Source organism: Psammomys obesus, unplaced genomic scaffold (assembly GCF_907164565.1).
Source record: "Psammomys obesus unplaced genomic scaffold, mPsaObe1.curated_primary_1811, whole genome shotgun sequence".
NCBI classification, from domain to species: domain Eukaryota; kingdom Metazoa; phylum Chordata; class Mammalia; order Rodentia; family Muridae; genus Psammomys; species Psammomys obesus.
Window position 1 is genome coordinate 15,508,619 of NW_026585580.1, and position 26,073 is coordinate 15,534,691.

The following is a 26,073-nucleotide window of genomic DNA, read 5'->3' on the forward strand; positions in this document are numbered from 1 at the left end:
GGCTGTAGTATCAGCTTGGTTTCGGTTACGACCTTGAGGCAGAAAGCAGTAAGGGCAGGAAGGCAAGGATGAGTGAGTTTACATCGCAAAACTAAGGTCCAGACAGATGCAGAGGTCAGGCTCAGGCTCTTACAAAGCCTGCGAAACCAGCAGCCCCAAGAAACCAAGACTCTACCAGGCCCCGCCTCTTATGCTAATATACCTTCACTCATTTGCATCTCACCACACCCAGCTCTGAGTCTCCAGCGCAAACCTCATCTAAACCAGGGCGCAAGCCTTGCGCACTCCAGATGCCCCTTCTTGTTTGGTTTCTTAATGTAATTCAGCGTCTGTAGATGAAGTACTTTCGGATTTTAATACTCTGGCCTGGGGGCTAGGGACAGCTCAGTAGACAAGAATCCTGGCTGCTACTCCAGAGGTTCGATTCCCAGCACACACAGTGGCTTAACAACTGGGTGTCACTCCGGTTCCAGGAGCTCTGATGCCCTCTTCTGGTCTCTTTGGGCACTGCATGCACATGGCGCAGAGACCAAACAAAACCCAACAGCACTGGCCTGTCCTTTGCGCCTGTGTCCATGTGCTCTCCGGCCTCTATTTCTTCATCTAAAACATGGTGCTGTCCGAGTTTTGAGCTGACTCACCGAAAGGGCGACTCGACTGGGTTCATGGGTCCACATTGCAGTCCCCATTACAAATCACACCACCTCAAATAACACGCGTCATAGCGCCACAGAGCGCGGCACCTGTGGTCACGACATACCCACTTTCACTGCCTGAATGCTTGAAATGCCACAGACCCCTTATTTTTAAAACTCCAAAGTAGTTTAAAAAACAACATCAAAGGGTGAGGGTAGGCATGCGTGTACAATTCTGGCCATCCATCCTAACCGTGTGTTTTTTTGTTCTGTGGATACTTCACTCATGTCAGACTGAAGGCAGAAGGGGGTGATTCTCTATGGCAGAACCTTAGCTGCAGATGCCAACACATTTTACATTCCCTGGCGAGATCCTGTGGGCACAGCTTCACTGAGGCCCTCTGAGGTGAGCAGGCGGGCTGAGCTAGGAGGAGTCCAGACTCCTGCTTAGCTATTTCCACCACTGTGCAGGATCGCACAGGGCAGGCACTCAGGCCTGGAGCCCACTGTATCCTCATGGGCCCTCCAAAGGAGGCCACTCTCTCGTCAGTAGGTGGGAGAGGCAGGCTGGAAGAGCTCTTTAGGGAACTATCAGCCCTTTGTTTAGAGATGGGATTTCTTTCTTAACAACTGCTCTTCTCTTTAGAGGGCCCCTGTGCCAGGCCACAGACCTAAGGCAGTGCCAGGCGGTGGCTCCGGGGCCAGGCAACCAGCCAGATTCCCGGCTGCCAACTGTGAAGTCTCAGGGAGCCAGCTCACTGCCTGGAGATAAAGTGTAACAACACACCTCATCACATTGTCCCGTGGATTAAACCGAACAACGTGTCCAGTTGAGTGCCTGGCCCAAAGTAGGTGTTTAATCCATGGGAGGTGTCTCAGGTACCAGTGTGCAGAGAGCACCTGTGGTAGGGCCGAGGGTGAGGCTGGCTTGTAACCACTTGAGCTGTGCACCTCACAGGTTCCCGCCCTAGACTGTGCAGGAGAGAGAAGAGGCCACGGCGTTTCTGAGAGAGAGAGTACACAAAGCGCAGGTCGAGCATGTCCCAACCGTCCCCGAGTCCTCGGTCAATTTAGTTACTCATCTCGGTACTTTGGCACTGTGTAAGTGCTCTGCTCTGAAGGCTGGAGGGGGGCCGGTGGGGGGCAGGCCCCTCCAGAAGAGCAGGAAGAAGGAGCCGCCGGGCAGGCAGCGCTGCGCCTGGAGAAAATAACCAATCCATTAGCGTCAGGCAGTATTTATCGTCTGCAACTGTCGATGAGCGTGGCAACAAGAAACAGACTCTGCCACGGCCAAGGGGCTCCGCCAAGGAAAGGGGGGTGGGTTACCATCTCCTAAGGTCACCGAGGACACAGAGCGGCTCGAGATTGCCCGGACTGAAAAGGCTCACTGCAAAGGTGCAGGCCTTCCTGAGCAGGGGTTCTCAACCTGTGGGTCGCAACCCCTTTGGTAGTCGCCACCCTTTCACGGGGGGGACACAGATGTGGACATTACGATTCATAACAGTAGTACATTTTACAGTTATGAAGTGGCGACGAAAACAGTTTCATGGTTGGGGGGTCACCACAACACGAGGAGCTGTGCTAAAGGGTTACGGCGTTAGGGAGGCTGGGAACCGCTGTCTTGGAGACTGTCCACGTCCTCTCAGGCCCGTCTCCAGCTGTGTGCGTGTTCCCTTGAGGGGTCACGAGGAACTTCCTCCACCAGGCAGGGCCCTCACGGCTCCATCACAAGCCTGGGACTGGGTGCTACAATTGTCTGGGTTTCAGTTCTTTTAGCTAAAACTTTTGGAGGTCCCACGAAGATGCTCTCGGGTCCCCTGGGGAGTGCCTCACGGGTGTGGACAGGCCAGTCCTGTCCCAGATGAGGCACAGAGCGAGGGCTCGGGAGATGGCCTGGTGGATAAAGGGAGAGACAGAGTCCTGGTCCCCCAAACTCACAAAAAGCTGGATGCAGAAGGGTCATCTGGAACCCCAGAGCGCCGAGTGCCCGAGGGCTCCGACCCCCGAGAACGCCGGGGAGCCCTTGAAAGAAGCAGACCTTCCCCGACGGGCCAGTCTTGCACATGCAGAGGCAAACACTGCTGCGGCGCGGGGCAAGTCTCCCCACTACAAGCTGTCCACTGATGTGTGCACCCGGCATGTGCACACTGCGCCCCAACTCCAAGATTAAAAAAATACAAATTCCAATTCGAAGTCGGGGATACTCTATACCACGCAATGAAATATCACCCAGGCTTGAGAAGGAAGGATGTTCTGCCGCATGCCGTGGCATGAATGGAACTTGGGGATAGCAGCTATAAAAATGAAAAGGACTGCATGTTTTCTACTAAATCTAAAGTACCCGGGACAGCAAGTGTGGGTCCACACGTAGGCTGGGTCTGAGTCTGGGAGCAGTGAGATGGAAAGCCACAGGTTAGCCAGCGCGTGTGCTGAGTTCTGGGTGAAGACAATGGGCATGGAAGCAAGGCCTTGGGAACGTACCTCATGCTATCACACTTAAAACCAGTTAGGGCAACAATGTCCCATCTTATGTTGTGTCTCACCACATTCTTAAAAATTACGTCACCAAATCGGAAGAGAAACAAGCAGACAAAAGACCTTGAGGAGCCTAGGTCACTCAAGGATCAAAGGCAGTGTCTGATGGAGCCCAGGGTGGGTGCCTAGAGAATCAAGCAAGGGACCCGAGAATGGACTCCGGAATTTTGTGAGAGGCCCCTCTCTGCTGAGCCATGGGTCCAAGCAGAATGCGCCAACACCTGACCTCCCAGGGAAAGTGGAGAGTGTTGGCATGTCCTCCCCTCCTGTGGGGCCAGCCCTGCGGCCGCTTCGGTGCCCGCAGGCTGCTCGTGGTGTGGTGGCTTGGCCTTCACTTCTTTACAGACCCGCATCTGCTGTGGGCATCTATCCGACGAGTGCTCTGACGGGGGCTGGGCGCCGAGGGACCCTTTGCTGACTTTTCATCCTTGGTGTCTGAGAGCAGGAGAAACAGGATCCGGCCAACCTCTTCCAGCAAGGGCTGTTTTGTTAGCTTTCTCAGCTCTCTGGCTAACAGGACCCTGGCAAATCACTTACACAGACACAGAAAGGAGGGCTCCAGGGACAGATACCTAATAAGCTGAAAGATCAGCCACAATTCATCATTTCACACACAGGCTGCTAAAGCCAAAATAAATATCACCATGGTTTCAAGTTTCTCAGAAAAAAAAAAAAAATCTTTTTTTTGAGGGGGAACCATTCTCTGGTAGACTTTGATCAACTTCCAGATACTGTGAGCTGACCAGTTTGTGCAACCTGCTTATTAAACGCACATGTGTAAATGGCGTGTTTCTTTATATGTTTAACAACCATTTCCTCCATACTTAACATTTTTAAGGTAATTTTGCCATGAGCATGGAAACTTCAAATGGGCACTTTCGACCCCTACGAGCAAGCTGTCGGCCATGGCTCTAGGGCATGCTGCAATCCAGGGAAGGCTCACCCAGACCACTCTCAAATGCTGGCAAGATGCTTTAGAGAGGAGTGAGGCGTGCGGCTGCTCTTCAGCCTCCTTCCAGCCACGCATTCTCTCTGCAGAGAGGCAGAGCTATGGCTTTTGCATATGGCCCCGTGAAGGCTCAGGGAGAAGCTGTTTCCTGTCACCATCTCTGGAGTAGACCCGTACTGGATCTTTCTTTTCTCAGCCCTGGCCTCACCGGAAGGCCTTTAAAAAGACTTTCTACTAGTTTGCCTTGAATACCTTTCATTCTTTCTAAGTTCTCTACTTGTTTTAAAGAACAAATTACGCTTCTAATAAAGCTCCAACCAGCCAGCGTCACCGCTGTTTTCAAGCTCCTCCACACCGTGAATACCGTTATAGCAATGAGTTATTGGGTGCCGGCTTGGTAATGGGCACTTTCCATATATTACCTTTTGAAGAAGGAGCGTTTCATGGGTTGCTGTAATTTAGTCTAGCTTATAATAACTTCCAACTCTTACTGTACAATGTAGGCAGCAGGATGGGCCATTTTCCTTCAGCTTCATTTTGGTTATTTTCCCCCCCTCTTAGGAGTTTAACCCTTTTGTTTAATCTTATCATCTTGATTTATGAAGGCCATTTATGATCTTCATTCTTTTGAGGCACACTTACTCTGGCCAATGGAGGGACAGCTACAATGTGAAAGGGCATCATTGTCTTGGAGTTTCGTCTGCCTGTCTGAGCCACGGCCTTTGACTTGAGTGCACTTTCTTCGTGGCTGGCAGGCCTCTGTGAAAGCACCTCAGCGATCTTTCTAACTGTGGGCTTTGCAAGGTCTCAGAAACCTCCATCTGCTCCTCAGTCCTTGGGCTTCTCTAGCTGCGATGTCTAGTGACACTTCAACCTAGTCCTGCTTCTTCAGGCACTATGCTAAGACTTGTTCTTCTGTGAGAGTTACCATCTGGGAAGGAGCGACGAGGATTTGAGACAGCAGCAATGGGACACTGGCCAAGAACTCTGCTCCTAGGATTGGAGTCTTGGGTTCAAGTCCTGTCTTTACCACGGTATTTATTCACAGGAAAGTAAGACAGCTTCCACTGTTGCTCCATATTTGCTCCACTGTTTGTCTGCTGGTGTCAGTCATTTTAATTCACCTCAAAGATGAGGACTACTAGTGTTTCACTGCAGCTTTAATTTGTGTTTTCCTAAGACGAGCACAATTAGTGAACTGTACCCTCTCATCTGCTCTGTGGCTATTCGCATGTCTTTTCTGGAATCTTTGAGGATTTTGTCCACTTTAAAAAAATGTTTGTTGTTTTATTAATTTTTATACTTTTCCAGAGTTCCTTATCTATTCTGGATATGCTATTTGCCAGGTTATAGCCTGCAAAAGCATCCTTCCGGCTCCTGGCTCGTTCTTTCCTTCCCAAGAAGTAGTTTCCTTTCGGTATAGGTAAGTTTATTAGGGTTCTTCCTTCTGTTGTCCAGTCTTCTGATTTCTGTAGAGAACTTCTCGCTTCAGGCTAAGAAGGCATTGTCATTAACTTCGCATAGAAGCTGTCATGTCGGTTTTACACTGAGCTCTGGAGCAATCTGCTGCGCGCGGCAGGAGAGTCGTTCTCTTCCTGGCTATCCTGGTGCGGCTGGTGAAAGGCTTGCCTTTCTGGCTGGCCTGCCTTGCTACCGTGTGGAATGGCACCTGCGCAGACTCTGGTGTTCTTCTATGGCCTTGTCCACTTGAAGTTAGGATGGCGCGGTGTGAGGTCACCTTTATGACCTCTTTGAAATCAGGTATTTACAGGCTGAGGCCCTGGCTCTTCCTCAAGCTTCTTACGGCTATCGATCTAGGTTCTCCACTTTTGTGTTCTTTTCATTTTAATATTTACATCCATCATTTCCTTTTCTTGTCCTGTAGGACTGACGAGGACTTCAGAAGGCTGAACAGACGGCACTGCTTTTTTTTTCTGATTTAGAAGGAAAGTGTTTACACCACTATTTTTAAATGTGCTACTAGAAGCAGGTCTTAATATTTTTACATATCCCCATCATCAGAGTAAATGTTTCCCATTAGTCCTAGTTAGCTCATATTTTTTTTAAAATTAATTTATGGGAGTTAGCATTTTTTGTCATGTACTTTGCTGTACCCTCTTACATTGTTTTTCATTACTTTTATCAACATACTTAATTGTATTATTTTATATTATAAATAATAATAATAGTAATGGTTTTTCAAAACTGGGCTTCTTTGTGTATCCCTGAACATCCTGAAACTCACTCTGTAGACCAGGCTGACCTCAAACTCAAGAGATGCACCTGCCTCTGTCTCCTGAGTGCTGGGATCAAAGGCGTGCGCCACCACCGCCTGGGATATTAATTCATTTTTAATGTTAAAGCAACCGTCTACTTTTGTAGCAAATCTTACCTCTGCACAGTAGGCTCTATCTTTTTCCTAAACACGAGAATGGATCTGCTAATATTTTAAGCATCTCACATAAGCGTTTTATGAGGCATACTGGATTATAACTTTCTCTCTGAGGTTTAGAAGTCAGCTTCTGGTGTCAGGGTTACACTGATCTCCAACAGAGAACTGGATTTTCCTTTCTCTTTTATTTCCTGAGTCTGTGGGGTGGTGGTAATTCATTGATAGTATTTCACTGGCGATAATCACTTTTTTTTAATTAAAAAATATGACAATTAACAGTGAAACCATCCAACCCTGGAAAGATTTTCTGTTTACAAAGGTTTGATTATGAATTCAATTATTTAATAATACCAATGCAGCATTTGGATTTTTGAGACAGTTACGATGATTCTAATTCCCTTTCAAGAAAACTATTTGATCTAAGTTGTCAAATTAATTCCCAAGGAGTGGCTCATAATATCTATTTATTGCTAATTAAAGATTCATAGGAGATCTGAGCTGTCTTCTCTCATGGCTTGAGTTGGCAATTTGTGTTTTTTTCTCTTTTTTTTTTCTAGATCAATCTTACCAATGTTAATTTTGCAAACCCTTAAAAAACTTTTCATTAATTATTCCTACTGTGTGGTGATTTCTATGACTTTTATTATATATGTCTTACTATATCTTAGGTTTAGTTTTTTTTTCTTTTTTGAAAATTTTATCACTTTTTTGGTTAGCATATAAGATAATGAATGCATTTCATAATTTTTCTATCTTCATTTTTTTTTTTTTTTTTTTTTTTTTGAGACATGGTTTCTCTGTGTCGCCTTGGCTGTCGTAGATTCGATTTGTAGACTAGGCTGTCTTTGAACTCACAAAGATCCACCTTCCTCTGCCTCGCAGAGTACTGGGATTAAAGGTGTGTGCAACCACGCTTGGCTCTATCTTCATCTCCAAAACCTATTTTATTTTCTGATGTGTGTGTACACGTGTGTGTGTCTGTACATGGGTGTGTGAGTACATGCACATAAGTATGTGCCCGCAGAGGCCGGAGGAGTTGGATTTCCCCGAGAGTTTGAGTTACAGACGGGTGAGTTGCTTGATGTGGGCGTTAAGAGCTGAACTTGGGTCCTCTGAAAGAGCAGTGGCGTGTTCTCAACCATCTTTTTCCTACCTTTGCGACACAGAAATAAGTCGCCGGTCTCAGCCTTGCTCTCTCCCCACATGAGGAAGTAAAGGGATACATTTCTTATTGTCCTCACATGATTAAGTTTCAGATATTTTTCATCAACTGAACTTTCATTAGTGCTCAGTGACAAGTACATTCTAATTTCACTTGTGATGTATTTTTTTTTAATGTGAAGATTGTTTATAAATGTTATTTAACTTCTCAATGGTGAGATTTAAATTATACTTTATTGCTGCTGACTTACAATACAATTACTTTGTGTGATCATGGAGCATGAGCTGCGGCATTTCCATACTCAAAAGTTTATTGATTCATCGTTTCCAGTGCTCAGATTCAGCCCAACCTTTGAGTGGTGTTTCTGTGCCGCTGCAAAGATTCTGTGTTTGCACTTCTTGGGTGACAAGTCGTACGCACACTCCCAATCACCATAGAAAGAGTTAATGTAACTCTGATCTAGCCTACTCCGCTTTGTCATGACTTTTGAGTCGGTTGGTACATATATACCTATGAATATCACACCTTCCTCATTAGCACTAGGACTTTTGTCAATGCCTTAAAATTATCAGGTCCTTTGTCCTAGAAACTATTTGACAATAGTACTAAGACATGCTCCAGCTTTCTTGCACTTGTTATAGAAACAGTCACTTGTTTGTTTGTTTGTTTTTGTTTCAAGGCTTCAGTTTGTCTTCTTAGACTCGAAGTGTGGGACCTGCAGACAATAATCCCTCTTGACTCTATAGCCAGCACAGTATTTGCTCTGTAGAGTGGAGTTTTTACTCTATTTACATGTAACACAGTTGCTGCAGCCAGGTTGAGATTTACCGGTTTCCTGCTGGCGTCTCCCGCTGTTTGCTTCTGCTCTTTTTGTCCTGTCGGTTCTCCTGTTCACCTGTTTTTAAAATGTCTGCATCACTTTTTGGCTAGTTAAGCTCTGCTCAGCCTTGTTTCCGGTGATGTCCCTGGGTACTGCACCATGAATACTGGGGTCTCAGTTGGGATCCCCTCCTCTCCGATGACTCGGTTTGTGTCAAGCTATCCGAACAGAAGCCAGCACAGCGTTGGCTCCCTTGGAGATGGAGTCACAGGCCGTTCGTTATGAGGTGCAAGGGCAGTGTGTGCTTCTCCCCACCAAACTGTCTCTCAGCCTCAAGGTGACTTAACTTTCAAAGCTTGGTTCTTCTGGGCCTCGGAAACCTCAAGTTTACTCAGCACCTGTGTCTTGGGTGAGTTTGAAGTCCCAGCTCCAGGCGGTATCTGAAGTCTCTGCTGCTCCCTCTCAGCCTTCTAGTTATGACTGTACTGGGCTCACCGGTACCCTGCCCACACCTATGTAAATTAGCAGCCATTAAAGCACTTGTGGGGACTTAAATACAGGATGGGGGGTCTCTTTCTTGTGGCTTTTTCCTTTATGAAATGTCTTCCCCTCATTACCACACAATTTTACAACAGCAGATTTGATCCACTGCAAGTGTGATTTCCGGCCCTGACTCCTGCTCCTTGGGTGGCTGCATGCCACTGCATGTCCCCAGGGAAGGAACTAAGTCCTTCTCACTCCGTCCTCTTTGCTTCTTCCCAGGATCACATTTATCGTACTTTGCCTTAAAAAGTTAGACTTCAAACAGTCTTGCAAATTCTCAGAGGAGGAGAATTCGTCTAACATGAGTTTTTCCGTTGTTAAATGTAACTGAAACTCTTTCACAGATATTTAGGGTTTTGTTTGGGCCTAAACATTAAACCACTCCTTTCATCTTCTCAAATTCTTGGATCATTAATCCTGAAGGAAATCGCAGGTATTTCCTCCATCCCTCCGTCCCACCATTCGAGGCACGCCTAGAGCTCATCATGATGAGGCGCACACACAGCTGCAGAAACTGCGTTTGGCCTCCCAACTCTTCGTTTCCTGACACCATCTGCTGCGTGTCCGTGGCTTGCAGCTGTCCTGGAGCTCAGCCTGGAGTCCAGGACTGGCCTCGAACTAGCACTGGCCCTCCTGTTCCTGCCTCCCAAGTGCCGGGATTGCAGGTGTGCCCCCCTACCCCCACCGCTTGTCCAATCAGAGGCCTCGGCTTAAATCCACTTGGCCGACATGGAGTCTGTAACTTTTCACGTGTTTTATTCAAGCTCTCTCCTCCTCTGGCCCTTGCTCTGACACGTGTACATCCTGTTTCTGTTAGTTTCTGGTTCCTGAGCATCCCCTTTCCTAAGTCTGACCTTCAGTTACTGAAGGTCACAGAGGGTTGAGACATCTCCCCAACATGTTGAGGTTTTAACTTTAGTACAACGCTGGTTATTTTTATGTAGCTGTGACAAAAAAAAAAAAAAAGCAGGAAAAACCCAAACATTTAAAGAAGAAAAATGCTTATCCTGGCGCATAGTCTGGAGGGTCAGCCCACATTTTGGCCCCATGAGCTTTGGCAGTAAGTCATGAGGTGGGGAAGTGTGGCAGAGGAGCTTCTCACCTCATGGTGGATGGAAAGTAGAGGAAGGGACAAGAACAAGGTACTCTCAAGGATTTCCTCCCATGTGAGCATCTAAGCCCCAGAGCTAATGTCTCCAAAACCTTCCCAAATAGTGTTAGCAGCTGAGGGTAGCCGCACACTGAAACCAGAGCCCCTGGGGACACTTTCTTTTCAGACCACAACTAATGTCTCAGAATGTGACCTCATTTTGAGACAGACTCTATAGAAGTAATCACGTTAAAATGAAACCGTCAGGGTGAGGTCTAAAGTTAACAAGGTAGGCCTTAGTCAACATGGCTGCTGTCCTTGCGAAAGGGACCCAGAGAAGGCTGCAACGGAGACACGGAGTGAAGACATGGGGAGAAGAAGCCATATGGGGGGGTCAGGAAGGGGATAAGGTCGGGAGCACAGGGAGGGAGCCTTCCCTTCCAGCTGTCAGAAGACACTCCCCAAAGCCCTCATCTGGGACTGGCAGTCTCCAAAACTGTGGGAAATACATTCCCTTTGCTTAAGCTATCTAGTCCGTGATAATTTGCAAACAGTAGCCCACAATGGCTACACGTCTCCAACCAAAAATAGTTCAATTTTTTAAAATTTCCTTCCAGTGCACAGCCTGACTTTGTCTCAAGACTGTACATTCCTAAGCATGGCAGGTAGGCCCATTTATGCTCTAATTATCCTTTAAATTGGACAACCTTTCTGATCTTCAGACTTCCCATGTGCAATGAGTAGAGTGTCCCGCTATAGCTATCACGGTAAAACTCAAGCGAAGGCTGTATGTGTACATTTCTGTGCTGTGCGTGTAGGTAAGCATATACACAGGTGTAAGAAGGCGTACATCATGAACCAGAATGTCCACGCTGCTAATGTGTGAGGCATGAATCAGTACTCCTCTTGCCTGAGCGAAACACAAGGACTATGCAAGGGTTCCAAGAGACTCCAGGCCTACAGTGTCCCACTCTTAAGAGACTCTGGCAAACTCGGCTCTATTCACGTTTCCTGTGATTTCAGTGGCAACCATGAAGCAGGTGACAGAAAGGAAGGGAGGGGTGCCAAGGATCTGATATCCTTAACTCCCTGCATAACCTACTTATTTTAGGGAGTGGATGTTATAGAAATGCATAGTGAATGGATGAAGGAGTCATTAACAGCACATCAAATAGCATGAGTCAAACTGGTGTCTGGTGAATAGGATTTTAAAATATGTAAAGTTAAGTATAATATGCTGACAGTTTTATAGTTTTGATGCTCTTTTGTCCAACTGTAAAAACAATTTTGTTAAGCATTTCAAAGACTGATGCTTTCATAATAATCAATGCTTTTATCAAATAATGACTAAAACACAACTTACACCAATAGTTTACACTCTAGTTGTATATGTTTTTATGTCAGCCAAGTGGTACTCAAAATGACGACATTTTCCAGTGACTCTACTCTTTTCAGTTCTTTAGAATGCCTCCAGATGGCATTCAAACTCTTTTCCCATTATATTCTATAGCACAATTTAAAACTGGCAATATTTTAACCATTTAAAACCGTTATATTTTTTGTTTCTGAGAAAAAACAATGAAACTCACTAGAACCTTTAGGGTCGTCTCTTGAGAAACACAACCTTTTGAGACATGTAGTGTAAAACATGTATCCACGTCACGCAAGCCAGAGGCACGCTCTAGACGGAAAGAGATCTTGCGCAGAATAAGAACGTGACGCCATGCAAACCATGACTGCTAATGAAGGGCACACATTTCAGGTGCTAGTAATGAGAGCACTGACCCGGAAAGAGATACAGTCACAAAGTCATTTCCATAACAAAACACGCTTCGTTCCCCAGAGGTGATCAAAATAAACATTTTAAAGGAGGAAGCCATTAATGGAAGCCATTTGTTTGTTAGTTTCTGCTTCACTGCAATTGAGTACTGTTGTATCAGATAATAATAATAACAACAATAAGAAACATCATTATTAGTTGACACTGGGCCTGGACTCACTGGCCTGGAGCTCACCAAGCAGTCTAGACTGGCTTCCTGGGGAACCCTGTGGGTCTGCCTTTTGCTGCCTGCCCAGCCTGGAATATGGGCATGCTCCACACGCCTCAGCAAGCACTTTTACCAACTGAGCTGTTTCTGTAGCTCCAGCACCTCAACTTCATCTCATATCAATCACTAAGAACATACTTACAGTCCTTCAATCCTGAGAAAGAAAAGAATACGTAAGGACGAGGGGGGCAAAAGCCTTCTAAGCGTCTTTTCTCATCTTTAAAAATTGCTTTATGTAAAAACATCAGTGAACACTCGAGATCTGAGATATTTATAGTTGTTTTGTCACGTATTTTGGGGTAGGGGACTGCAGATGGCAGGCAGGCTTTCGAAATGACTTGGGTACTCACGGGCACGCGAGACAGAATGTCCCCGGTATGCGCGAAAAGTTCTGCAAATCTTATGTCAGTGTTAAAAGTCTCCAGCCAAGTTTTAAAGGGCTTATCTCCATTCTCCCTTAGTACACACTCCCTAGCCTAATTATATTTCTACCTTATAAAGAAGAACATTTGCATTTGCAAGATCCCTTTTTCTGTGCTAAAGCATAAAACCTCAAAATGCATCTGTACCCGAAAGCATTTAAAAAGACATTATCATGAAAAAAGAGAACCATGGGCCTCCTTTCCCTATGATTACCACTGTTACGAGATACTTGCACTGTTTCGTTTTTTAAGGCATATTAAAGAATAGTCATCTCAGAGAGAAATGAGAAAGACACTTACGAGGTATTCGATGTACCATTGTCTGGACTCTCTGGCTCCGCGTCAGCTTTCTCTTAAAAAGGAAGTGGAGGGGGAAAAAAAACACCAACATGAGTCCCACAGCCCTTAAGATTTAAGATTAAACATATTTCTATGCTCCTATTAACAAGCTTTCAAAATGTGCAGCGGGAGGCTTTTAAAACATCTTTTATTGTTTGAGAACCAAATGTGAAAAATAATTTCACTTTGGCAATACAATTGCACAGGCACAGGGCCCTGAGTAGGTACCAAGGAGCTATTTGCAAACAAGCAGAGACATGGAGTGCGGACCTTGCCAGGAGATGAGTATCTTACAGATGGAATCAGTTTCTCTCCACTACATTTTACAGAAAGTGTAAGGAAATAAACTCATTAGCGTTGTACATCCAAGGCACTCTGAACTTTGATTCCTCCTGCTAACACAAGCCAAATGGGGTCAGTCTGAATTGGAACTTGGAGAGAATTTCACAGAACACTGAAGCCATAGTAGAGAGATGTTCAACAATTTTATGCCACGGAGAACTCTGGCAGCAGATTTTTGGGGCTCCCAATAAAAGCAGAATGAGATATAAACCAGAAATCCCTTTGACCATCAGAGAGGCAGGGAAAGGAACATTTCTATGCGACGTGGCTGTTGGAGATTTAGTTTAAGAAGTTTGGAAGCAGTCCAAATTCTTTTCACAAGAGGCATAAGGTAATACTTAATCCTGGACCAACTGGTGGTTTGAAATGTGCACCCTCATTTTGTAAGGAACTCCTGTGGCAATGGACGGAAGAAGCTGTTCATGCTGTGGTTACAAATGGCTCCACAGTGCCAACTGTTGAGCAAATCTAACGGGAAGTTTTGAGTTGCAGGAGACGGGCCCAGTGGCAGCAGCTCATCTTCTTTGCTCTGCATTCACATCAGCATGACACATCCCAGAATCCTCTGCTTCTACCTGGCCCCTTCTCCCCAAACACTGGACTATGATAGGAAGTTTAATGTGTCCTCACTCAACACGGCCTTGTGGTCATTTCGTTTTAGGAATGACCTCCCGGAATATACAACGGACATATCCTGAAGAAACTGGCCAAGCTGAGCTCAAAACCCCACTCTGCATCTTCTCGCAGGGATGTAACAGTTGTGAGTACGGGAGGACAGCGATAGACCTCTATCTCAGATATGACTCTGTGCCGCGTGTCTACACTGTGCAGAACACTCATGAGACAGCTGCGCAGTTCCAAACCCATTCATCGAGGAGAAACAAAGAAGAAGCCACAACACCCATGTCAACACTAACTTGACTAGTTGGTGCCTGACCCAGGTGAAACCATGTTCGGATAGAAGTCAACAAAATAGACGCTTACTCTAATACTGTGAGTTTATATTAGGTTGGGTCTTCTGGGAAGAGCTGTGGTATGTTCGTTGAGGAGACATGTAAGGCCTGGTTAAGGGGCCTGCATTAGAAAATAACCTAATTTAGCACCTTCCAGAACCATAGCTCCAGAACAAGCACCAGTCCTGCCGGAATCCCAAATACAGTCATAGCATCTGTGCTGTGCAAGACAGAATTAAATGAGGCTTTAATTCCTCTCATACTCATCGACTCCTCTCCCCTCCCCCGAGTTTGGAGAAATGGGTTATTTTTCCCAGGGAACAGCTGTCAACAGTTACACCAAGGCACCATTACAAATGGAGGACATCAAACAGGCTCAGGAGACAGTAAACATTTCCAACAGTTCACGTCAGAAAACAAGGACTCATTCTAAGCTAAAGGAAGACAACATTTGGACATCTGAGTAAATGTTTTACCTTGACCAATAATGCTGCCAAGTGGCCCAGAGGCTGGGAGGACCCAGGCTGGATTGCACATGGGATCAGGGGGTTGCAGGTGTCCTGGCTGGCTTGAGCATGGGGACCACACTGCAGCTGATTATCTCTGCTCTTAGCAGCACTTATGTTGTGGCAACAGGGAAAACAGAACAGGTTCTAGTAAACAGGAGGGGTAATGCCGGCCAAACGGGACATTTACAGGAGCGGTCTGACGGCAGGTGCTCATGCGACCTCAGCGCTCAAAGGGAGGGTACTTTCTTGGGAAAAACCAGGCCAGGACTGACACAGGGAATACCATTTCTTTTCCTTTTTGTCTTTCAGGAAGAAAACACGAGCAAATTAAAGCTCCGACATGTCTGAAAATTTAGGTGATGCAATTTCTGATGTTAAGTTGAAATGTTCAAGGGTATGAGCTGCTGAGAACCATCATCATTTCACCCGGCCACCAGGGAGAGTGACAGTCACAGGACCAAAGGTTTGCAGGTGGCAGGCTGGACCCCACAAGGAGTCACCTTACACGTGGCTCTCGGAAGCCACTGCTCAGGTCTCATTGGGAGGGCGTCTGCACTGCTCATTAAAAAGCACGGCAGAAGAGGTGCAGGGTGGTCATTTTGCATATGGAAATAGAATTGCAGAGAGGAAAGGGGACAATAAACCATAGAAAGGATTGTACAGATCTGTGAAAATGTATGCAAATACATAAATGTCTATAAAAATATTATCCTATATATGAACATTTTATTTATTTATTTTGTGTATATGTGAGGGTGGGACAGTCATTTCAAAGGACAATCTGTGAGAGCTGGTTCTCTCCTTCTATCATGTGGGCTCTGTGGTACATCTCAGGGATTGAGTACAAGTCATCAGGCTTGGTAACAAGTACTTTTATTCACTGAGTCATCTATCCATCCATCCATCCATCCATCTGTCCATCCATCCACCTCCCTCCCTCCCATCCATCCTTCCTTCTGCTGTCCTTCCTTTCTTCCTTCCTTTCTCTCTCTTTCTTCTCACTTACCCTTCCTTTCTTCCTCCATCAACCCACCCATCCAGCTATGTGTGTGTATGTGACACATTTTCAGTTTCACATGCATCTCCTGATGCCCAGTCGCTAACAGGGAAAGTGGAAGACCTCTGGGCTGAAGGTAGCTCGAATTCTTAAGGTGCAGTCACCCCTGAGATGGACACAGTTGAGGCCTGAGATAGATCAGTCACTCAACAGGACACTTAGATCATTAGAATGGCTTCCTCTGTCACTGATTACAGACTGAGGGCTCCACTGTACCTGGTATTCGGCCTGCTGGAGGTAGAGAAAAGAAAAGAGAAGAAAAGGGAAGAGAAGAGAAAAAAGAGAAGAGAAGAAAAGAAAAGAAAATCTAATTCACATTCTTTTAAAGACATTGGGAGATAAGCAGTCTCTAATAAGATTATGAGGAACTGTGTCTTGTTTTCAAATTTTTAACTGAAATGTTATCAAAATAATTTTTCTAAGATACTAGAAAAAGTCCCCCAGAGGGACACGTGTTGTGCTGAGTTTTCTGCAGAAGAAAATTTGGCTGCGTTGTCACTTTTTTCCTCAATTGTATCACAGGAAATTCACACTCACGGTCAAAGAGAATTCCAGCACAGAAAATGCCAGTGACTTCACTTGTGTCTGTTTTTAATTCTGTTACCCTTCAATCACCACTCCAAGCAATACTAATATATATATATATATTTTATTTTTAGATGTATCTACTTTAGATAATGCCATTTTCATTAATGTATTAAACAGTCCCTCCATAGTTTTCACTGGTCCACTGGTTACTTTCAGCGTTTCTAGCATTTACAACCTGAAGTGTGTTCCACCTTTTGTTTCTCACATTAAAAGGAAGTCAAAGACTTGCATGCTCTGAAGAAAAGACAGAGCATAAGCTTCTATTTCTTGACTAATCAGCTTCTTTTCAAAAATAACTGTGCATTTAAGGTATGTGGACGTTTCACCGGCTTGCACATCTGTACGCCACAGTAGTGTGGCGCCTGTGGAGACCAGAAGAGCACGTCTGTGCTCCTTGGCGCTGGAGTACAGACAGTTGTTAGTTGCCAGGCGGGTGCTGGGAGTGGAGTAAGTGCTCCTGACCACTGAGCCATCTCTGTAGCCCCTGGGCTTCTATTTCTACGCGATGTGAAGCCAGAGGCTCAGGCTCACCCACAGCTTGTTCCTCTCATCCGTTCTCTCACAAGTAGAAGCAGCTGTAACTTTCCTTTTACACTGTCAGATTTTTTTGACTGAACTATGCTTTTAACTTTAAAAAAATTGGTATTTCCAAATAGCTTCTTTGATGTCTACATATTTACTGAAGACACAAATAAGTCTCTCCATTACCATCTTCAGTTCATAGTGTTGCTGGTCTCTGAGAAGTACTTCAAATGGTGCAAAGTGAGGGAAATTCCATTGATTCCCATCCCAGGGATTGTGGCTCTGGGCACCTGCTTCTCCTCACTGACCTCCAGCATTGGCCTCATTGGGAGCCCAGTTTCCATGTGTTCGTGCTCCTTCCCCTTGTCTGCTGCTACCTGCACTACGTAGCTCTGGATGCTTTCAACACTGGTGAGACATGGCTCAGCCTGTTATTCTTCATGGACGTGTTTACCACGTGTTTATCTTTTGCTCTATCCTGTAAACCTGAGGCCCAGCTGGCCAACCTCCTTATCTACTAACGTCTGAATTTTGATTGGCATTCTGCTGAATCTGAAGTTCAGTGCGCACAGAACGTTAGTCTTTACAATACTGTGCCTTCTGATGCCCGGACCTGATATTAGTCACTATTTATTTAGGTCGTCTGTAATATTTCTCAATAGTTTACAAATTTTTTTCTATCACTTTCTTTTACACATTTGTCAGATTCATTGCTTAGTAAGTTATGTTTTTTAGGCCAATGTCAGGTATTTTCAGCTGCAGTTTTTCTTCTTTTTTTTTTTTTAAATCAAGAGAATGCAACTGTGAACACAGCACTGTTAAAATTTCTTATTAATTCTAATACTTCACCAGTAGGGTTTTGAAGTGCTCTATCAATATATTGATGATCACATCATTTGGGGAACCGAGTTCTGGCATTTCCGCCCTAATGAACACTGCGCGTTCCCTTTTCCTAATTTATGGCTGTGACTAAGGATTCTGCCCTGCCGGGTCTGTTATCTGGCGCCTGCCTCTGCCTCTGCCTCAGCTTTCGAAGGTGCGGGAAGCATCTGAAGAGAGAGCTGCCCGCTTCCACACAGCTCTGTCCTTTCAGCCTCCAGTCCTGCTCATGGGTGGGAGCTGTCTTCTATTCCCTGCTGGCTAAGGCATTTTCTTCTGAATCGCATATACAGAATTTTATCAAGTACTTTCTCAGTGTCTTGGATCATATTTTCTCTTCTTATAATTACAACCATGAGTTACACTGTATTTGAACAGTCTGATTTTGAATTACTAGAACAGGATTTCTTAATAATTACATGTTGGAATGTATTTTAAACTTTGCTAGATTTAATTAGCAACATTTTCTTAGGGTGCTTGTGCACTGGGGTCATTAAGAAATCAGTTTACAAGTTTTCTCTTGTATGTTATCATGGTTACGCTGGCCCAAGTGAGTAGGGCATGGCTGACCTTCTGACTGGGCTCTCTTAAAGAGGGTCCAGCTCAAATTGGGTCTTCTTGTGTTTGGTGGGATTCTCAGTGAAAAGCAACCAGCTTTACCACATGTAAAATGACTGAGCCATTTTTCAAATAAATGGTTGTAGGATTACTCAGGTTATGTATGTGAAAATTTTACAGAAAAGTATTTAAATTTTAAAATTAGACAAATATAAAAACATACTATAACATTAATTTCATCTAATTTTGCCTTCAATTACCTAGGTTTTTTTTTTTTTTTTTTTTTTTTTTTTTTTTTTTTTTTTTTTTTTTTTTTTTTTTGCTTCTTTGTGTGTGTGTGTTTGTTTTTGTTTTTTGAGACAGGGTTTCTCTGGGTAGCCTTGGCTGTTCTGGACCCACTTTGTAGCCCAGGCTGGCCTCAAACTCATAGAGATCCACCTGTTTCTGCCTCCCTGAGTGCTGGAACAATTACCTAGCTTTAAAATAACATAATTTAAATACCCGTGTAGAGCCACACAAGGAAGCCAGAGGAGGGTGCTGCATCTCCTGGATCTGGGCTTACATGCGCTGTGAGCTCAGACCCAACCCTGACCCTACAAGGGTGGTGCCCACCCTTAACTGTGAGCCATCTCTTTAGCCACCGACATTTTCACTTGATAGTTGCGTCCCCTCAGCTGGCTGCAGCTAAACTGCCACTGTCTGCCGACTCTGGAGGGTCTCCGTCTTTCTTGTAAACAACATTACCTCAAGGGCATTTTAAAGCTCTCTCCTCCACATCTTACAGTAAAGTACAGATGTGGGCTTCTTTCCGTTTATCGTGTTAGTCTCTCAGGTACCAGGTACCTTTGGGTTAGCACCCCATGTGGATAATTCTCAGCTGCCATGGCCTTCGCTGCTGCCCCCACTGACACTTGTTTTGGGAATTCTAGGCAGGCATGAGGTAGACTTCTGAACGTCCATGTTCTGTTTTCTGCTTTTGGTTTCCTATGCAGTGTTCTTTATAATTTCTTAAGCTCAGTTTTCTTTTTTTAAAAGATTTATTTATTTATCTATATAAGTGCTCTATTTGCATGTATATGAATGCTCTATTTGCATGACAGAAGAGGGCATCAGATCCCATTATAGTTAATTACAGGTCTTTCTGCAGACTTGCTAACACTTGCACCTCTGATTTTCTTTGGTCATCTCAAGAGAGGTGTCGATTTCTGCATCGGAGTAGTGATTGGGGTTTTCTAGAACACCTCTGCCTTGTGGGGAGAGATAGATTGATCTGTAAGAGGACAGCATATGTTGGCTGGAACGTCACAAGGAAGAGTGACAGGCAGGTAAGCTGTGAGCCCAAGTCCTTGTTTTGTTCCCTAACAAAAACGCGAGGACTTTATGTCTGGTTGCAGAAGTTTTGCTTAGGCATCTTGCTAACCCTTCCAATCACTGAATTAAGCCCACTCTTCATACCTGGTGCCATTTTAGAGTCTGTTCTGTTTCTCTGTAGGTAATCTAATTAATTGTTAATCTTTTAAGCAAACATTACTGTGGTTTTGTGTGTGTGTGTGTTTTAACTTTTCAAAAGGACAATGAAATGGAAGGTTCTAGTGTACACTAGCTAGGATGGGAACTCAGGGTGACTGTATGGAAAGGTCCCACTGTCCATCATGATAATCCACCTGCTCTCTTGGGATTCAATGGTGACACAGAGCCTGCCTATGAGCTCCCAAGGGCTCTTTCCCCATACTGACACACATAATTTGTTGATTCTTTTTCTGTGTGAGTTATAATTTTGCTGCTCAGGCTGTTTTTCAGATGCCACTCTCTCCTGTGCTGTGCTCAGGGCTGCTGCTGATCTAGTCCCTTTTCTATAGCATCACCTCACTGAGGGAGGATCCAAATGGCAGAGGAGAAAGCACTCATGATCAATGCACCCTTCCCACCACCAAGCAGGCCTTCCGCTAACTTAACAATGCAGACGCACACAATGCGTTTTCAAGTGTGAGCACACAGTGCCATGTTTAGTACCTTAATACTATAAAACAGAAGCTTATTTGAAATTGAGTATCTTGTCACAGAAGTCTTACAAAGACCCCTGTTCCCCCCAAAAGCCAAACAGAGGGTGGGAAAGTGACACCACATGCCATGGTGTCATCATTCTTCCACCTGACCTTTGTTGTTGTTGTTGTTAAACCTGCACATGGATTTTTATGGAGCTTCCTAGTGTACTATGTGGAAATCTTTTCTCCCAAAGTCTCCTGCCTCACAGATGTCTGGTGGATGAGTCTCAGTTCCACAGACACGCCTAGCTACTCAGAGTGATTTTTATTTTCCAAATGAGCTTTGTAAGTAGCAAACGATGTTCCCAGCTCACTGGCTGCCCATGAAGCCAACACAGCCTGGTCTTTACGACTGCTTTTAGGACATGAGCAGGACAGCTTATGCATTTTTAATGCCCCAGACAACATTAATACCAATCTGTAGGGCCAAGGAGGAGAATTAAACCTCTTCTCCACAGAGCTCTCCCCTCTTGGATGGCAGAGCTCATGTGCTTCATTAGCCACTGATTCAATAAGGAGACGACTTCCTGCCCAGTCTAGCCTGCCTATTTCTGGAAGAAGGCACCGCATGTTTAGCAAGCGTAGGCTTCTTTCACGGGGCCTGAGGTAATTTACTGTGAGGCTCCTGACTGGATTTCTTTGCGCGTTCATTTTCTTGTAATTTAGGCATCTTGTTACTTGCCTTTTCATTTGTTTCCTTCACACATACCAGGGCCAGCAGAACATGCTGCTCTTTTCTTCTGGACTCCCTCCGAAACGCACTGCTCTGTGTTTGGCTCTCCTCTCCCTTAAACACCCTGAACAAGAGGTTCTCTTCCTCACTTGGTTTTGCCTCCCAGTGGCTTCTCTGAAACCTACTGCTCATCTTTCCCTCCCCATCCCCAGAAAGCTTTAGAGAGACATTCTTACTTGGATTATTGTGTCCAGAGGAAACAAGTTGAGAGTCCTGAAAAAAAAAAAAAAGAGAATTATCAATTAATTCTCTTATCAGTCATTATATAGAACCAAGTCTCCACTCCAGAGCCCTCCAGCTACCGTCATGGAAACACGCATGCTCGTTAAGAAGTTCTGGAATAGGGCGGACAATTGCAGTCGGTTTTTATCATTGAACCCTTCTGATGTTTCACTGAGATGATAATACATACTATACAACATAAACATTTGGAAGTAGAAATCGCAGTGGCTTATAATACTTTCAGGGAGTCGTCCAACTCCAGCCTCCACTGGGGCGCAACACACCTCCATCACACAAGCATTTAAGCAGTCTCCCCAAGCGCCTCTTCCCCGACTCCTCAGCCCTAGTAGCCTCCAATTTCCATCTGTGTTTGCAGACTTTTCTCTTCTGCATATCTCATAGTCACAGAAAACATGTGACCTTTTGAGAGGCTTCTTTCGTTAGAGTGCTGCATTGAAGTTCACTCCTTTCGGAGCTGGTGTCAGTTTCCATCTCTTCCCTCCCCTTCTCTGCTCCTCCCTTGTCTCCCTTTCTTCTTCTCTTCTTTCTTTAGCAAGGTCTCCAGTCGTGGCTGGCCTGGAGCCCACAATTCTCCTGATTCAGGCTTTTGAGTGCTAGGATGATAAGCACGTGCCACCATTCACCTTTCTGGATGAGCACCACTGGACATATAAAACGATACTGTGCGCCTGGGACTGCCAATGCCTGTGCCTGCTGTCCACATCTGGTGAGGCACACTGCTCCCGACATGCATACCCAGAAACATACACAGATCCTGCTTCCAATCCACGTCTGTGCATACACAGAGGTAGAATTTGGGGTCTCCTGTGGCTCTGCAGCGTGTGAACCGTGTCCCGTGGCAGAACCATTTACTTGCCAGCACTTATTGTTCTCAATCGCTTGTTTTGTAGTCACCCGTATGTGACCCAAGCGGTGCCTCATTCTGCTACCTATTTGCATTTGCCTAAAAGCTACAGCGTTGGGCATTTCTCTCCACCTACTGCGGCTATTTTCACTTTTAAGAAATACCTATTCGAGTAATTTTTCAGTGCAATATAGTTACTCACCTTTTGTTACTGAGCTGAACAGGTCCTCATAGTGTTGACTCTACGCCCGTGTCAGATATACGCTATGCCAATAATTGCCCTCATTTTCTCATCTTTTCCCTATTTTCTCTGACGCACAAATCTTTTATATTTTTATTATATTTATTAATTTTTCTTTTGTTGCTCATACTTTGGGGGTTGCTGCATCTCAGAATCTATCATCTAACTCAAGGTTGTGGAGGTTTAACCTTGTGTTTTCTTCTACAGAATTCATGATTTTAGTTCCCGGATTTGGTCATGGATACATTACGTTAATGTCTTTGAGCCTAACTAATTTGTTCTGAACTTGCCCTGCTTCTATCACGCCCGCAGATGGGGCTGCCAGCCGCGTCGTGCTGGACACACTCTACCGAGCAGCTGCGGCCATCTCACTGTGAGGGCCGCTATGATTATCATGCATTGCCATTTACCTGCATGGGCACAAACCCAGTACTACTCTGAACATGATGGTTAGTTAGCGCTAACTAGTTAGTTAGTTAGATACTCAAGCAAATGTATATCAGATCTGATTTTATTTGTATTAAAATGAAATGTGAACTTCTGTCTTGAGAACGTAAATATTCTTTCTTTCCAAAACTGTTTTTTCTTAATACAAAATGTAAGAGTGAGCTACAGAAGAATGAACGGAGATGGTGAGAATGTAAATAAAAGGTGTATCAGTACACAAAATCTATGAATCCTATATAATTCTGATATGTGGAATAAAAATCTTGTGAAATGGAATTAGCTACTATTATATACTTTGATGTATTTCAACAGAATTTTGCTCTAGGAATGCAGTTGCTGTGCAGAAGGGGGAGTCATTTAATAGGACTGGTAATATCCAAGGCCATGTAATAATATCTATTTTAGAAAGGAACCCGTCTGGACTAGTATAAACTGGTCCAGTCTGCTGGGTAGGATCTGGGCAGCCTGAGTCACACACAGAAGTGTGAGGAACCTTTCCCACTGGTAATGAGGTAGTCCTCCTCAGCCGAGGAAAAAGTCCAGTCCTTACTCTGAAACCTAGTTTTTGGAAAGCTGTCGTGTGAAGATAAAATAAACACACTGCTCTTGATGTGGCTTGCTGAAACTTTCTCTGCATTCCGACTCTGGCCTGCTTGGATAGATTCTGCAGAGACGAGATCTTTATTTGTGGACACACAGTTAGACTCCAGATGGGCTGATGTACTTCTCCAATTAATTTCGAGTTTATATATGGGCACAAGTTTGTCTTAGCTTTAATTTGTAGGAAGCACTTGGAGCCCCAGCCGCTCAGCTTCTCTGTGCTGTGTGGAGGCTGCGGCCCTTGGTGGGAGAGACTCCCCGTCAATGGACGAAGTGGGTAACTGGCACTCATTTCAGCACTCAGCTCAGTCTTCTGAAAGCAGAGTGGTGAGGCCTTTTCTGGGAACAGAATGTCTGTTTGCTGATACATCCTACAACTCATATGCTAACTACTGACACCCACTCTCCTTAAGTGGAGCAAGAGGTTGGGCTCACTCACGGTTGGCCCGAGCCATCATTTCTACATCCCAGAAGATCAAATTTTAGGTGAAAAAAAAAAAAAAAAAAAACCAAACTACTGACTTCTTATTTCATTTTGCATGGTTGGAGGAAGAGAAGCAGAATCAGCTTAAAATAATTGCTAGGAAAAAAAAAAGACACTGCAGAAGTCTTCCGTAGAAAAGATGAGAATAGACTCAGAGTTTGTTCCTACTGTGCTGATGCCTTCTGGGTGGCGCACAGACCACCAGATGTTAGCTGAAAAGATACTAACTCATTAGACTCCAATATTCCCAGACTGCTGCTCTCTGGGTAGAAATGATTAACTCATTACTCTTTCATTTTAATTTTTCCGTGTGTGTGTGTGTGTGTGTGTGTGTGTGTGTAGGTCAGATAACAATTCCTCAGAGTCTGTCCCACCTTCAGCTTTGTTTCAGGCAGGGCGTCTCTTGTTTGTATCGGTGTGACATCCAGGCTGGCTGGCCCAGGAGCTTCCGGCTGACCAGCCTTACCCCTGCTTCCTGCCTCGCTGTAGGCTGCTGGGCTGCAGATGACCTGGCTTTTCTTGGGGGGTCTGCAAGTTTAAACTCCGGCCATCGGACCTGCACAGCAAGCACTTTCACCTAGAGCCATCTGCCTGGCCATCCCCATCGTTCTTAATGACAGCCGGCCCCGCACGCTGCTGGTCTGTTCTCAGAGGCATCAGCATCTCCAAGAAGACATGAGGCACTGCCGTGACCCTGATAAAAGACGTGCCAGCCTTCCCTGTCCATCTGACTGTGGAATCCCAGAGGCTTCTACAATGTGCACACGGTTCCTTCTTCAGGAGGCCAGAGCCACGCTGGGGTCACAGCAGAGGGAGGTAACCACTTTCTCCAAAGGACCCAGACGCTAAGTCCTTTCCATTCTTGTGTCCACGGCAACTATCCAGGCACCAATGTGCTTACAGCTTCTACCTCAAAGGATGTCTTCGCCCTGTGATGTCCTCCACTAGCAGACGCCTGGGGAGTGGCGCCCTTGCTGTGTACTCTCTTTTCCTCCTCCCTGACCTTTCCTGACCTTTCTCTGTTAGGCTACGTAAGGCCACACCAGTGAGTCGAGCAGGCTAAGAGTGTGTACAACAGATTCTCACTCTGGCTGAACGTGATGTCCAGAGGCTATGCCTGTGTTGTCTGGGCGCCGTGTCCTCGTTCAGACAAGGGCATACGTCTCACTGGTTTCTGTAACTCCTGGCGGCTTGCTCCCTGAAAGCTTCCAACTCTAAGGGGATCTGCCTGTTTCTTGGTTTTATTTTCGAGCATGAGATTTAAAAGAGAAAACTATATTGAATTATGAACACACCTATGTAAAAAAAGGCAATATAATGTCATAAAGAAATCTTACTTTTATGACTGTTTTAATCCAAGCCTGGCTCCATAATAGTAAGGAGAGTTCAGAGAACCGGAAGGAACAAACAGCTGCCATCTCATCTCAGGACATTCCTCAAGTTCATGTACTGTTTCTAGCTTTTCAGGGTCACACCTCCAATGTGTTGGCCCGACACAAGGGGAGAATCAGCCCTTGTTAACTCTAACCAATGACGAAAGCTTGGGACTCATTTTGAAGTTCCAACATCTTGGGAATCCTGAAATCCTAAAACCCCTCAAACATGGTATTTAACTCATAAATTAAAAGTTGTATAAGTGAAGATAGAAGTAACTGGCACACTGGTGTCCAAGAGAGCCCTCTCAATGAAGTCCTGCAACAAACACCAATTTCATAAAACATACCATGTCACCCACATCAACTGTGGCCTCCTCATCTCATGCACCACTGTGATGGTCAGTCCTAACTATCAACCTCTTAGGCTGAGAACCGTGGTTGGGCCTCTGAGGCATTTCCAAGGGTCTTTAGATCAGGGCGCTCTGACTTATGGAGGGATTAATTCCTTGTTAGGTGAACAACTCGGCAGAGTTACTACCAAACGGCGCAGGGGGCGAAGAGTAGGGTCTAGCTGCAGGAAGCAGCTCACTGGGCACGTCCTTCGGACCGGTCTTTTTCCTCTGCTTAGCAGGTCCCTCCTTCCCTCTGACTGCACCCTCTGAGGCTGTGAGTCTACGTGAGCCTCCTCCCCCTTAACTTGTTTCCCGTACTGCAGTC

The 26,073-nt window shown here is 45.2% G+C and overlaps 1 protein-coding gene across 5 annotated transcripts in view; it reads right to left on the minus strand.

Annotated features, from left to right (window-relative positions):
* Positions 1-26,073, minus strand: part of Aff3 (ALF transcription elongation factor 3) — a 434,549-nt gene that overhangs the window by 116,064 nt on the left and 292,412 nt on the right. For all 5 annotated transcript variants that reach the window (XM_055607315.1, XM_055607298.1, XM_055607308.1 and 2 more), the window contains 2 exons: positions 21,298-21,334; positions 12,897-12,948 (listed from right to left, as the gene is read on the minus strand). In XM_055607315.1, coding sequence (XP_055463290.1) covers positions 12,897-12,948; positions 21,298-21,334 — 89 coding nt within the window. The remainder of the gene's footprint in view (positions 1-12,896; positions 12,949-21,297; positions 21,335-26,073) is intronic.